This window comes from Nanorana parkeri, unplaced genomic scaffold, assembly GCF_000935625.1.
Source record: "Nanorana parkeri isolate BGI_ZX_2015 unplaced genomic scaffold, ASM93562v1 scaffold19, whole genome shotgun sequence".
Classification (NCBI taxonomy): domain Eukaryota; kingdom Metazoa; phylum Chordata; class Amphibia; order Anura; family Dicroglossidae; genus Nanorana; species Nanorana parkeri.
In genome coordinates, this window is record NW_017306287.1 from 3752224 (window position 1) to 3768024 (window position 15801).

Consider the following 15801-nt stretch of genomic DNA (forward strand, 5'->3'; position numbering starts at 1 on the left):
GGCTGTAGGTGTGCGCTATATAAATTACATATGTTGTAACATCAAACTCCTATGAAACCAACACTCGGCCACTAAATGGAAACTTTCAGAGAAGAACCACAAAAAGGTAAAATATGACCGGATTCGCGTCTAAAAAAGTGCGTTTGTCAAGGAGTGCTTTAAACTGTCTCATGCCTTGCCATAACTTGAGACAATTCTACTTAATTTGTCTTGCAGTGCTGAAAAATATGTCTCGGCGTGAATCGAATCCCACCACCCCCACCTCTTGAAATAACAGAGGAAATATAAGATTCTTATATGTTTATATAGATATATATAGAGATTACAGTTCACCTTTAACCGCTGATATACCGTATCTGCCGTAAAACCTGTTCCCATTGCGCTGATATGTGGAAAAGGGGTAAATAATAGAAAACACTTCTGCATGTACTATTACTCTCCTAAAAGGTACTGTGAGTGGCACTGTGCATAGTTTGCAGTCAGTATTGTTGTCTCTGGAACAAGTACAGGTGAGGCTCAAGATTCAAATCGGTCAGAACGCAATTGATTTTATTATTTATTACAGGTATTTATATAGACCCGACAATTTTACGCAGCGCTTTACATAGTGCGCATCAGTCCCTGCCCTGAAGGAGCTTACAATCTAAGGTCCCTATCTCACATGCATACATGGTGGGCCAATTTAGACAGGAGCCAAAAAACCTACCAGCATGTCTTTGGAGTATGAAAGGAAACTGGGGTACCCGGAGGAAACCCATACAAGCACAGGGAGAACATGCAAACCCCTTGCAGATAGTGTCCTGATCGGGATATGATAAAGCACAATGGTTCTCAACAAAGATGGGATGTCCCATATATAAGGGAATACAGGGTTGAAGATATACGCATATATACAGTCCAATGGGAGTGCCAGTATGAGAGTTCAAAAATGTTTAATAATGGAATGAGTATGAAAATGCAGAAAGCAAAAGTGTTTGGGGGGCTCCTAGCCCTTCCACTTCTTTTTATGTAGTATTAGGGACCACTCATTTGCTGTGTAGGGTATAACCAACATCACTGAATCAGCAAAACCGCTTTTTTTTTTTTTCGGACTGATTCGCTGCTTTTGGTTATAAACTACACAGCAAGTAATGAATCACTGGTCATTTCTGCCATTTTTGAGTCCATAATATAACCTATCATGTTTAAAGGAGAACTATGGGGTTAGGCTTTTCCCCATAGTTCTCCTTAGGGTAACGAGAGTACACAAACTAGCGCCCTCCCGCCACCCAAAGCTCGCGGTATACTGAGACGCCGCAGTCAGATTAGATCTGTGGATTTTCCCCATTAGCCCCCATTCACAGCCAAGCGATTTGAAGCTTGCTTCCAGAAGCGCTACAACACTCGACACATTTTCATGGTATTCTATTGTGCCCGTCACATCTGGAGTCAGCAAAAACACAGGAGCATTTTTGGGGCAAGATTAAGAGTATTTGGCCCCAACAGACTTCAATGGAAGTGCCTAACAACTTCAAAAATAGCTTTCCAATGGCGAAAACAAAAATACTCAAGCCTACAAATGTGTGCAAAATGGCCAAAGACGCCGACACTCAAGTGTAAATGGAAGTGTGAATGGAGCCTTAAACAAGGGTAGTTTTTTAAACATTTCATTGTAAGTGACATCTTTAATACCTCTTTACTAAACTGCTCTGTACCCTCTCCTACCCAGGTGCACGCTTTGGCGCACACACGCGGCAAGTGTGAATGGGGACTGAATGATTTATCAACTTTTTACCATAAGGTACCCAAAACCATATTCCATATCTAAGATGCAACCCTACAATTGAGTTTTACAGGAGCAATACTAGTCACATCACATGTTTATTTTGCACCTTTTTATACATCCCAAGTTTTCGGCTGCATCTGCCGCTAGGCATTGGGCCATACTGTCTAGTTTATTGATAACGGGTATTCTCAGTACCTTCTTCAGGTCTGTTATGTTCAAATGTATTCTTTTTAAAGAAACATTATCACCTTGCCCATTCCAGTCTTTAAAAACGGTCCACCATACTCACCTAGCCAGTGCTCTACTGCAGCTTCTTCCTCCATTGCAGCCGGGGTCAATATCGGGTGCTTTTAGAGATGGGAGACATGTGACCTCCTCCTCTGTGATAGTGCTCAGGTCTATCAGACAACTGCAAGATCTGAGCACTGTGACATGACAAAAAAGTGAAGTCACTGCTCCCCATAGCGTCCAACACCAGCCAACGCTGAGGATTTTAGTGCCAGCTGTGACGCAGAAGGGAACAAGGGGGAAGTGCTGGCAAGGTGAGCATCGGGGGTCAGGAACCCTTTGTAAAGACCTGAATGGGCAAGGTGACAGTGTCTCTTTAATGTAAAGGAAGTAATACAATAAGCATGGTCTAGGTGTATAACCTTACACCAATCAACATTAAATGTAATTTCCCATATAACAGCCCATGATGCCATTATGTCAAGATCCTTTTGTAACATGCTGCAATCCTACTGAGCTTTATAATTTCTATATTATTTGTTTGTCACCGGCAAAAACAAACTCTTTACTCTTTTTCCATCCACCTAGCACTGATAAAATGATTGAAAAGAACCAAGCTCAGTACTGATCTACATACCCATCTCACATTTGTTTTATGTTACCCCCTTCAGCTATCTATAACATTTAAAAGATAATTACATTTAAAAACATAATTGCCTTAAAGGCTACCTGTCAAAGCTAAAGCTCTGATCCAACACAACAGACTGCAATTGCACTAATCTCTTTAGAAGTGCTCGATTCAGGGCAGACATGTCACTTTAAGTGTTTTGCCCCACACTTTAGGGAGTTTGGAAACTGCAGAGCTGGATGAGAGCCTGATCTGTGAGTGATATCAGCCGTGATGACAGGTTCCCTTTAACATGTATAGGGGGTGCCCCCTGGTGGTGACAAAAAGAAGTAGCATGAAATCTAATTTGTACATCAGAAGCAATCTCTGCCTTTCCATGCTTCTCAACTTTCAGGGATGAGAAAGAAGGACACCCTTAAGAACAGGGGTGAGCAAACTCCGGCCCTCCAGCTACTGTAGAACTACAAATCCCATGAGGCATTGCATGATTCTCACAGCCACAGACATAACTCCCAGAGACAGATGCACGATGGGATTTGTAATTTCAACACCGAGTTGAAACTACAGGAGTTTGCCCACCTCTGCTTAAGCACAAAGAATGTAAGTAAAGGAAACACCCCGTCTTGGCCCCGGTTATGCAAACAATAAAGGAGTAATAGGCAAACAATTATTGGCTAGTGTGAAAATGAGTACTCCGATGTGAAAGGAGGGAGCTCTTGATGTGAAGGGGACTCCTAATGTAAGGGGCGGGGAGGGAGACCCTGATGTACAGGTGAACTCTGATGTAAAAGGGGGGTCCTCCCCCCTTACATCAGCATTCCCATTTACATCAGGGTCTCCCTCCCCGCCCCTTACATTAGGAGTCCCCTTCACATCAAGAGCTTCCTCATTTCACATTAGAGTACTCCCTCTCACACTAGCAGCCCCCTTGCCATTGGAGCCCACTACTTTCACATCAGAAGCCTGCCTGCACCATGGAAAAGCACGATGCTAAAGCCCAACCTAAAGAAGCCAGAAGGCACCCCAGGGTGTCACAACACACTGGTTGAGAAAGGCTGCTCTATAGTATTCCCATTCCCCCAGCAGCCACATAAACGGTTATGTAGGGAGGTGAGGAGAGGGACTGAGGAGCTTGACCAGCACAGACAGTAATTAGACACTCCTACAAGAGGAAAGGACTGTGACATGCAAGGTCGTAGGGGGCTGTGCTAGGGGATTAACTCCTTCTGGAGCTTCTAGCAAGTGCAAAGGTACAATCAACGGTAATAATACATTATTTATGAAAAATAAAAAACACTAAGTATGCCTTTAAAATACATGATTTTTCTGTGCTTTTATCTGCTAAATTTTAGGCTGGTGACAGGATCTCTTTAAGGTACCGATGCTTCTTTCTATAAAACCTTGTGATGTTACCCCAACCTATGCTTTTATATTATACCTAAAATCAGACTTCAGACGCAGCACAGTTCTGTTTTACACTGCCTGGTTCTACCCTGCATCAGACAGAGTTGGGCTGCTCTCCCATTCATCTATATAGAACCTCTAGTCGCGCTTGCCCAAATCAGCACAGGCCCAGAGGAAAATTTACCTGGGGGATGGGGGAACCTGAACAGGGGTTTTTTTTTATACAAAAAGGTACACCTGTCATCCTTACTCCTCCATGAGTGGAAGACACCACTTACCTTCGTCACCCATTTAAATTCTGCACTCTGCTGGTCCATACTTATGGCAGCTCCCATCCACCCAGAGGAGTACGGCCCCAGCCATAGGGAAAACTCGGCTGCAGGTCTGAAGGTAAGTATTTTTCTAGATGGCTGCCACTCAGGTGAGTTGAGTGGGGGGGAACACTTAAAGTGACACTAAACTCAAGAGGTAAACCTTAAAAATGCATTCAAATACCTTAACTATTAACAAAAATTTATCTTATTTGTGTATCACTCGGCTGTAGATCCTCAAATCATCTCTGAATTGTTGCTGACACTGTCCTTCCTTCTGGACGGTGGCTAGTTTTCCCCATTGTCCCAGTGTGTGTTGTAAAGTAGTCACCGCTCCAAGCTCGCTCCTGTGATGGACTACAATCTCATGCTTAGTTTACTCATTTGTATTGAGATTGTAGTCCACCATGGATGTGAGCTTGGAGTGGTGGCTACCTTATAAACACACACAGGGACCATGGGGAACAAAAGTAGCCACCCTCCAGAAGGAAGGAAAGTGTCAGCACCAATTCAGAGATGATTTGAGGATCTACAGCCGAGTGATACACAAATAAGATACATTTTTGTTAATAGTTAAGGTACGTGAATGTATTTTTATGGTTAAACTCCTGAGTTTAGTGTCACTTTAAAGGTAACTTGTTCTTTAAAGCACATAGCAATATACTGGCACTATAAAATTGCCCAAAATAAATGAATTTTGCAAAGGATTATCATAACAGCTGCAAGTCTCAGGTTTTACAGACCTCAAATTGTACTTACAGTAAAGTGCGTGCTGCACAATTACACATTTATAAATGGTCATCAAATAACAAAGGAAAGAGACAGCCAGTGACTAGCAGCCGGTCCTCACATGAATGGCTCTACCTTGTTGTGACATGCTGTGTGAATCTTATCTATGTGTGACATTTCTTTGAGGGAGGTGGCAGCGTGTAGTCACATGTCTGAGATCGCAGCACAATGAGATCTGCTATGGGACATAACATGGAGTACAATCCATGTTACCGAGCTCTCTGTTCTCCTGACACCCCGGATCTCCCCCATCCTGCATATCACTGTAACATCATCTGACAGTTCCTTCATGTCTCGGGTCAGTACCTGGCTGGCTCCTGTGCTCTTGCGAACATCAAAGATCCTCAGTCTCTTGTCCTGCAAGTTGAAAAATGAAAATAATCAAGGTGAATAACTGACTTAGAAGGGAAACAGCAAAATATTACAATATATAAACTAGTGATAGCACGCACATCTCAAACTCTTTCGAACTGTAATTCATGCGAGAAAGCCATTTCTTTGCCTAAAACAAGTGTCAGACTCTCACACCATAGGTCACCTTAGGACATAGGCATCAGACATAAACACAGGCCTGGTGGAATTTCCTTGACAATTACCCAGGACATCCTACTCATGATGCTTTAATGAGCGACTGCAGCCAACAAGCTATGGAAAGTTGGTCAGACATCTAGTGCATGTAGCTATCAAGGAAAATATGGCTATTATGAGTCAGATGCTTCCTAAAAAAATGTGCAAAATCCATCATGCATGAGTGGCCCAGGTCTACTACATGACATTTTAGGAGACCTCTACTAGCCTAAGATGGCTTATAACAGGGGACTGCAGGCTTTGTTTTTTAAACACCCCAGAAAAGTAAAAGTGAACATGTTGCCCCTAACAATCAGTAAGGAATAGGTTTTGATTAGGTGCTGTGAGCATCTTGATTGTAGTCATCCAGCTTCATCATGGTAAAGGAAAACTTTACCATTAATTAAGTTGTCCTTTAATAACCATAGGTAACCTTAGGAGATTGGCATCCCCCTGAGTGCAGCCCACCAGAGATGATACTCACCTTTCTGCCTGATTCAGCAGCTCCTCTTTATACTATTCATGAACACCGCAGCCCCATTCATTCCTATGGGTAAGGTGTACTGTTGGTGGTCTCCAGTTGTGGTCCCTTGGAGTATGGTTTACCCCTAGGACTACATGGGGCTGCCGTGTGCATCTGCAGCATGAAGACGGGTTGGCCTTGCAAGAGAAAAGATCAATGAATTGGGGAGAAAGGTTATGTTATCTCAGGTGGGCTGCATTCAAGAGGGAGGGTCGGTGAGCGTTTTTTTAAAAGGACAACTTCACTAAAGTTCTTATTTGATAAAAAATTAAAGCTGAACTCCAGAGAGTTAAAAAAAAAAAAAAAACATAAATTAATTAAGTTAATAATAATTTTTAAAAATCCTATATCCCAGTGGAGACCACTTGGATCTCAAACCCAGGCCGTAAACAGGGTATAGTCTTCTTCCCAAATCAAGACTAGGTCCTAACCCCTTTCCTACACCAAATGCCGGAGCCTCTACTACCCACTGAGGTTATGACATCAGTAGATTGAATGATAGAAGTGAGCTTAGTGCCAGAAGATGTTTTCATCTTAACCTGGGCAGAAGTCAAGGTAAGTCATCACTATTGCAGCACCTGTTCTCTGCAGACTACAGGCTTGCTCTGTGATCTCACAGAACATAAAAGCATTAATATACCACACAATACTGCCAAAAGAAAACAAACAATGTACATCTATTGTTTCATACCGTAAGTAATGACAACCATAATTCCTACTAGATTGTAAGCTCTCATAGGCAGGGCCCTCCTAACTCTCCTGTATTGACATTTTATTGTAACTGTACTGTCTTCTTCCATTTTGCAAACACTAAGCAAACTGTTGGCAATATATAAATCCTGCATAGTAATAATCACTAGTCCAAAAGTGCTTAAAGAAAACCTGCGTAAGAGAAACATGGAGGTCTTTGGAACATGCTAGTTTACTGGCTTTTATGCCGACCCACTAGCATCAATAGCGTCTAGACTAAGCACGCATAAGCAGATCTTTATGCCGGGGGGGGTCAGCATTAAAGCCAGGTAACTAGCATTTACAGAATGAGAAGTCAGCAATTGCAACTTCAAAAAGTTTCCTTTAATTCTGTGTTCATTGTTTACATTTTAATTGTTTAAAAGCAGAAAAAAACTGCAAATGGCATCAGTGGCGCCATCACATGTACTATGAGCGCCCCCTGCTGGATCTAAGCGCGTAACGTCAAACCCCATAATGTACAGATTTCATGTCGAGTCTGGTCTTTTCTCTCATTTATATGATTGCTTATGTTTATTGTACATTTTTACATCACATCATGAACTAGCAACTGACAGATTTTTATTGTCTTTTAAACCAACTGGATTCATGTCTCACAAAGAAAAAGTAACATTCGATGCAAAGGAAAAATTAATTTTTGCTGTAGCTGATAAAAATGCAGCATATCAATTCACTAGAGACCAGTCACATCACAGAAGAAATGGGAACATAACAGATTAACTTGTTACAATTTGTTTCCGTTTTGGACAGCGGGGAAAGGGTTAAACCCTTTATTACGGTTTTACTGATGTCTGTGCCCCATATCGGGAAGTTTGCTTTCATTTCCTGTCCAGTGGGAACACAGTGATGAATTGGGTACTGATCAGATTTTACATATCATATGTGCAGTATGGGATAATGAAAGATGAATCTATTTGCTCAGAATAGCACACGTCATCTGAAACCAGGGAGGCGCCCATATCGGTTTTTCGGTTTTCGAGTACCGATATTTTTTGTTTGCAGCTCGCCACTGCCAAATACTGATACCGGAAGTCCCATTAAGGAAGCTGGGCGGTGTGTAATGACTTGCCGCCCGGCTTCCTGATTAGCCGGTAAGCTGGGAGGCGAGTAATTACACAGTGCCCGGGGTCTTTAATTGGTCGGTAAGCCGGCTCCATGCTCCTTCGTCACCGGCCAATCAGGAAGGCGAGCAGCGAGTCATTTCATGTCACCTGGCTTCCCGATTGGCTGGGAAGCGAGCTCCATGCTCCCTAGTGTAATGACTCGCTGCCCGGCTTCCTGATACCAAACATTCCAGTATCGAAATAGGCATCGGGAGCAATTGGGTTAGTACGAGTACTCGCCCAAATACTCAGTATCGGCACCGATACATGTATCGCTATCGGTGCATCCCTATCTGAAACAACACATTCCTTACTAAAAAAAAGTATGGGGAGTTTAATGCTACTTTAAGTCAACCAGTGATGGCCGAAAACACCAAACTCGGAAGACCAGGCAAAGATGTCAGTTGGATCATGGCCATCACATCATTGAAGGAGGACACACTGGTAAGTAACTCTGCATAACGTGCACATTTTCTGTTCATACTTTCACGTGAAGACAAAAGCCCTGGGGACCCACTGCGGATTTAGTTCCACTTTAACAGTATTGTTAAAGAAGACCTCCAGGCAGAAATGTAATTAACCCTTGCAGTGAGGCTACCCCCACACTGCAAGGGTTAATCGCTAATTTTTGACTAGGGTCAAAAAATTTATACTCGCCTAAACCTCCGAGCCAGGCAGCTCCGAACCGGTCCCTAGAGCGTGTCTTCCGCTCTTCTCCTCTGCAGCGCTGTAGGAATCCTCAAGTCATCACTTCCAATACAGTGTATTGGACATAAAAGCGACAGGGGCTATACCATAGCTGCAGTGGAGGAGGAGACAGGCTGGACGGAACGCTGTCAGCTTGGGGGTTTGGGTGAGTATAACTTTTTTTTCTTACCCTAGACCAAAAAACGAGCAGTTAACCCTTGCAGTACGGTGGGGTAGTCCCACTGCAAGGGTTCATAGAATTTCTGCTTGGAGTTCTTCTTTTACCCCTCAAACATTTCCCATCTCTACAATACAGAAAGGAGAAACCAGCCGCTATGATGATTTAACTGGCGGGTTCCAGTAATAGATAGAGCTGATAATGCTTCAGACTCTTTACATCAAGAGGCTGATTAAAAGAGACAGGAAAGGCAGCAGATGTCTGTGTTACTGCAATCATAGTATAAAGCCCTGCAGAAACAACCCATTCCAATGAAATCCAATGAGGTAAACTACACAGATATGAAGAGTGACCCCAAAAAACAACATTATAAGAAAAATCGGTGTACATGCCTTGGCTGTAGTTGCTATCAGCACACCATCCTGACTCCAGCAGATGCTCTGCACAAGGTCATTGTGATTATCCAATGCTGGAAAGAGAAGGGAGACACAAGGGTCACTTGGTGAGGGTACAAAACACACTTCATTGCCTAAACCAGCATTATAATGCCATAAAAAATAAAAAAAGAGAACTATGGCGTAAGTGGTTTTCCCCATAGTTCTCTTAAGGGTCACAGGAGGACATATACTGGCGTCCTCCCATGACCCAAAGTTCAGTATATCGCGAGCTACAGCTCGCGGCATACTGAGACCGCTGCAGCCCGGGATGGATCCTGACAATGCTGTCGAGATCCACCCAGCTGCGCGAGTGACAGTGGGCTCTGCCTGGAGGATCGGAGTGGGGAATCCCTGCAGGGAGCCGTGACTGACAGTCACCACTCTCTGCAGGGAGATGATCGAGAAGTGAGCAAGCGACGGTATGTGTTCCCTCACTCCCTAATCTATTGAGCCGACCTGTGACAGTTTCATTGCCACACGTCAGCTCGAACTATGAGGGTGAGTGGAAATCACTCACCTCATAGTTCTCCTTTAACTATTTACAATATTGATCATGTCACTTAGCTGCGACATTTGTCAAATCCTATTTTGATTTAGTTTATTTAATTTCTTTCTATTATATAATTCCTTTTAATCGATAACGTTACAAAGTATACATTTTGCCTTTTTTAAATTTCATTGTAAATGTAAAAGCTTCCTAGGTGATAAACTGCTGTTTTATGGCATTTAGACCAAAGAACACATTGGACTATATCTGCAAAGAATTGGAGTGAATCAGAGATGAATACTATCAGCTATAGGGGAATAGCAGTTAGGTGACCCATAAAGTCCATATACAGTGACCCTGTCTCTTCAAAAAAAGGCACCTCTAGGTGTCTAAAAAAAACTGTAGAACCAGCACACGATGATCTTCCAAAGAAATTCAAATTTGATTCCACTTACATCTATACAAAGTACTGCTGATGCGTTTCTGCCTTACTCGGCCTTAGTCATAGCTAGCCTAAGGCCGCGTAAGGCAGAAACGCGTCAGCAGTTGTGCTTTGTATAGATGCATGTGGAATAAAGTTTGAATTTCTTTGGAAGATCAGCGTGTGCTGGTTCTACAGTCTTTGAGCCTATCACTCCTGAAGAGAACACCGAATGTGTATTACAAGGACGCATGATAGGGTCAGCTGTGCGCTTTGTGTTTCTAGTTACCTCAAGGTGTCTGGACTGCTCAAAGCTTTATTTTTTTTTTAAGAAACAGTCACATTACATGCTACATTTTTAAGTTTGACAAGAGTGCAGCTTATAGCAGAATTTCGGGTAAAAATTTTCTTAACCCTTGCAGTTGGGCTACCCCCGCACTGCAAGGGTTAAATGCTCGTTTTGTCTAGGTGCTTAAAAAAAAGTTATACTCACCCAAACCTTGCAGCCGGCTGGCTGCTACTTGAGTCCCTGAAGCCTGCCTTCTCCTATGCTACAGCGATAGTATGTCGCTTGGTTGCTCACATCCTATACACTGTGTATAGAACGTGATAACTCCCGATCCTCAGACCACTGCAGTGGAGGAGGAGAAAGGCTCCAGAGACTGGTCTAAGAGCAAGACGAGCACTTAACCCTTGCAGTGCGGGGGTAGCCTCAATGCAAAACTTAAGAACACTATTTCTTTCCTGGAGTTCGGCTTTTAAGTGTGTTCTCATTTTCTTAACAGCTGTTGACAACAGATACCTGCAAGGGACATTTCTCTGGAGAGATCCCAGATCTGAGCAGATTTTCCAGCTGTAGAGACCAGTAGGGCATCAGCTGAGGGGTGAAACTGCAAAGCCTTTACTTGCCCCCCTGTCACTGCCAGTGTCCCATTTGGGTCAGCTGCAAGTCCAGTTTCTGTCAAATGCCACAACTTGATCTGCAAAACAAGGAAAAGAAGACCACAAAGCACAGTTAGATTTTGGATAACACAGAGCCACTACAAATGTACAGTAATGATGGAAAAGGGTGCCCCTTTAAAGGACTCCAGGGAAAACAAATGTTAACCCTTGCAGTGGGCCCTCCTCCACACTGCAAGGGTTAAATACCCGTTTTGTCTAGTGGGTAAAGGAATAAGCAGAAATACTTTCCTTATTCCTCAGTCTCAGAGGCTTGCTCCCCAACACAATTCCCCAAAGCAGCTTCATTTCGTCATTATTTCCCGCACGGCTTCTTGATTGCCCGGGCCAGCGTCCCAGCCAATTAGCATTGAACCGGCCAAACAGCATGGAGCCGGCTTCCCGGCCAATCAGAAAGGCGGGCGGCGAGTCATTACCTGCTGCCCGACTTCCTAAATGGCCGGGAAGCCGGCTCCATGTTCCCTCACAGCACCACCGGTCAGAGGAAATCTCCCTCTGACAAGAAGTTCTGGTATCAGGGGTAAGTATCGGATCATTTGGACGAGTATGAATACTCGCCCAAATACTCGGTATCGGCACTGATACCGATACTAGTATCGGTGCATCTCTAATTATTATTATTTATTTATTCTAGGTATTTATATAACACTTCTGATTTATGCAGCACCTTTACATACTGCAGATTCACATCAGTCCCTGGCCTCAAGGAGCGCCCAATCTAAGGTCCCTATCTCACATGCATACAGGGCCAATTACCCTTTCAGCATGTCTGTGGAATGAGGGAGGAAACCGGAGTACCTTGAAGAACCCCACGTTAGCACAGGGAGAACATACAACCTTGCAGACAGTGTCCTGACCAGGATTGGAACAGGGGACCAGAGCGGCAAGGCAGGGGTGCTAACCACTACGCCACTGTGCTATACCAATCTCTAAAAAATTAAATGAAACTACCTTTAGCCTCCAAAAGGAGATCCCAGGGATCTTTTTTGAGGGTAAAAGTAGTGTCATTGAATATTTGTAATAGGAGATGCAAGAGCTCTATTTAAATGTATATATACAGTAGATGTTTAGCCCCATCCCTCACTTGTATATATTACGATCTCTAAAAAAACATCATCTCACAGTGTGCAGTATTTTAGGTAAAGTTCAATCAAACGGACAAACAATGGCTTGAAGCACTGCACAGAATACCCCAGGTATAAATATTCCCCTCCATGAGATTTACTCAGTTATTCTTTTGCCCATTGTGCTTTAGATGTACTTCAGGACAAGGGGATCTTATTCACACGTTCTGGAGATACACAAAATGTATCTGGTACTGCCATGATGTATTTGATACTATTAACTGTGTGTTCCAATGCTGTTTACATGAGCCAAAGATGGGTATACTGGGAATATTGGAGCTTTCCTCTGATGACCCTCATATAAAGATAGTGGTAACCAGCAGTCTATGTCTGGCCAGGAAAACTATCACACTACCCTCAACCCCCTACTGCACACATTTGGCTAGAAAAGTTAAACTCCACCCTGCATTTGGAAAGCTGAATCTACTGTATACCTGCAGAGGTAGGTCTCAAAAGTTTGAGAAGATCTGGCATTGGTGGGTGGGAAACCCCACGCTTGCAGCCCCTGTTTTAGTATTGAAGTATTGGAGATCCTAGAGCCTATACCGCTCATCAATTTAGAGTTAACAGTGAGTGATGGCCTTAGAATTATTGCTCTCACTCCAACATTTGTGGCGATATGTAGCATGAGTGGCACAATCATTGTTTTCACACATTGGCGCACCCGGTGTGTGTTTGTTTTTGTAAGTATGTGTACATGGGGGTGGCTTTAACATTTGTTTTTTTTCATTTATTACATGTCACTTTAATTTGTTTTAAACTTTTTTTTTTAACCTTTATTGCTATCACATAGAGGGCTAATAAGTGGAAGTGCCCGGTCCTCCTAATGGACACAACAGAACCCCTAATGTCACCTATGGACCTCACTGAAGCTGATGGAGCGATGGAGCATAGATTAAGCTTCACCAGCTTCTTCTCTGGCTACAGTGGTCAGAGTAATGACAGCCTGAAACTAAGTAACAAAATCCTAATCGCTTCCGGATTCGGTAAGCTGAGGTGAGATCAGGTACTGGAAGTCCAGCAGCAGAGACACACGGGGCTGGTCCCAGGCCCACACAAGTTGACTATCTTCTGGCCTTCATTTGACTCGCAAGTTAATCATCTTCTGAACTGCATTTGACTCGCAAGTCGACTATCTTCCGGCCTTCATTTGACTCGCAAGTTGACCATCTTCTGACCTGCATTTGACTCGCAAGTTGACCATCTTCTGACCTGCATTTGACTCGCAAGTTGACCATCTTCTGACCTGCATTTGATCACCAATTGAGTATATGATGACCTTAATTTAACCTGCATTTGATCTCCTTTAGACCTGCATTTGACCAGCTTCACGTAGATTTTGCAAACCCATAGACTTGTAAAGAAATGCAAACCCCCTTTGAAGCATACAAAATCCCATGGACACAGGCACTTACGAATTTGGTTACAATATATAAAACGCAGGTAAAGTGAAATCCTTTACATATTGGCCAAGTTTGTGTCTCCTCTCACTTCCTGTCCAGGTAATTCTTGTCAAGTGAGGAATAACTTCCTTGACTGGGAAATAGATTACATTAAAACTTTACAGAGGTCCTAACGCTAACCAGTGCTCTACATGGTAAATAAAGTACAGCAATAGCAGATCCCTGATTGGCTTTACCTGTTGACTGGAGTTGACCTTTAACATGGCAAACAAGGAAGACAAGAGGTAAATGAACAGCTAAAATGTTCCTACTCACTGTTTGGTCAGCAGATCCTGTGACCAGGAGATTGTCATCAAAAGGTGAGAAGGCAAAGTCTGTCACCACATCTGAGGGAGCGAGAGAAGAGACAGGAATGAGGGAAAGGAAAAAACATAATTTAGAACATTGGAAGGTAGAAAATCATTTCCATTCTAACATGTCATTACATGACATCCCAATATAGAACACTGGAAAATTATTTTGACATTACATTATATCCTAATAAAGTATTTTGGTAATCTCACTTCAGTGTGAGACTTCAGAGGTAATGAGGCTGACATGAATAAAAGGAGTAACCTCTCTCTCTGGATAGATAAGAATACACTCAACACACAAAATACAAGAAATATATACACCGCAGAGTGAAACCTGCAACACTAGAAAATGATTTTGACATTAAATTACATCCTAATATGTTACATAATAAACTGATTGTTGGCAAAATTCTGAGACGTTTCCTTTCAAGGAGTTGTTATTATTGGGTTCAGGTATATTTTAACCATTTACTTTTTCCAAATTGAATACTTAGACCTATTTATGAACAATTAGAAGATAAGTCGCTGGCACTACAAGATTTTTCTCAAACACGTCTTTATTGATGCTTGTTCATAGCATCATAAAAGAAACCACAATTCGGGCCACACAGGGTCCCTTCATCAAGAAAGCAATGTTGTTTGCTTGATGAAGGGACCCAGTGTGGCCCCGAAACATTGTTTACTTTCAGATACTATGAACAAGCGTCAATAAAGACGCGTTTGAGAAATAGATTGGAGTGTCAGTGACTTATCTTCTACCCTGTTTCCCCGAAAATAAGACCTACCCCGAAAATAAGACCTATTACTATTTTTGGGAATTGCTAAAATATAAGACCTACCCCGAATATAAGACCTAGTTGTGACCATTGCCAGGGCCGGTGGTGGCATAAGGGGGAACTTGAAGCGGGAGAGAATCAGCGGTGCCAACGAAGCCAGCGCTAGAGGAAACGAGGCGGCAGCGGAGGGAGCAGAGCCGCATAAGCCGATGCCTCCTCTTTAGCGCCGGCTCCTGTCACAGGCGGAGTGGGTAGTTACATAGTTACATAGTATTTGAGGTTGAATAAAGACACAGGTCCATCAAGTTCAACCTTTATGTGCATGTGTGTGATGGTGTAGTTGTTCTATGTGCAGTGCCATCTACTTGTCACTACAGCACCCACCACAGACCATTTAGGATTTATCAGTCAGGAGTGTGATGGGAGATGTACAATAAACTATTTGTGAACATTTGCAGGGCCATTCATCCTGTGAATCTCTGTGAACGTTTGGTCTGTGCAAACAGGGGCAAAATTGAACGTTCTTAGTGTATTTTCAATGTAATACTGAATTATGAGCACTAGATGAAGCTGAGGAGCACAGGACAAAAGTATGCATTTCCTATGATCATCAGCTCCATCTAGTGGCCATGATGCAGTATTACATTACAATCAAATTGAAAAGACAATATACTAAGAACTAGGCATGCACCGATACCGTTTTTTCGGTGCATGCAGAGTACCGATATTTTTTTTTTTGATACTCACCAATACGCAATACTGATACCAGAAGTCCCATTAAGGAAGCTGGGCAGTGTGTAATGACTCGCCGCCCAGCTTTCTGATTAGCCAGGAAGCCGTCTCTATGCTCCCTCATCACCAGGTGACAAGGAAGCATGGAACCGGCTTTCCGGGCCAATCAGGAAGC

General features: G+C 43.0%; 1 protein-coding gene across 1 annotated transcript in view; it reads right to left on the reverse strand.

The window, feature by feature from the left end:
- Positions 1 to 15801, reverse strand: part of LOC108791121 (coronin-7-like) — a 152741-nt gene that overhangs the window by 122730 nt on the left and 14210 nt on the right. The window contains exons 4-7 of the mRNA XM_018561508.1: positions 14081 to 14151; positions 11081 to 11258; positions 9326 to 9402; positions 5432 to 5482 (exon numbers count right to left, since the gene is read on the reverse strand). Of these exons, the coding sequence (XP_018417010.1) occupies positions 5432 to 5482; positions 9326 to 9402; positions 11081 to 11258; positions 14081 to 14151 (377 nt within the window). The remainder of the gene's footprint in view (positions 1 to 5431; positions 5483 to 9325; positions 9403 to 11080; positions 11259 to 14080; positions 14152 to 15801) is intronic.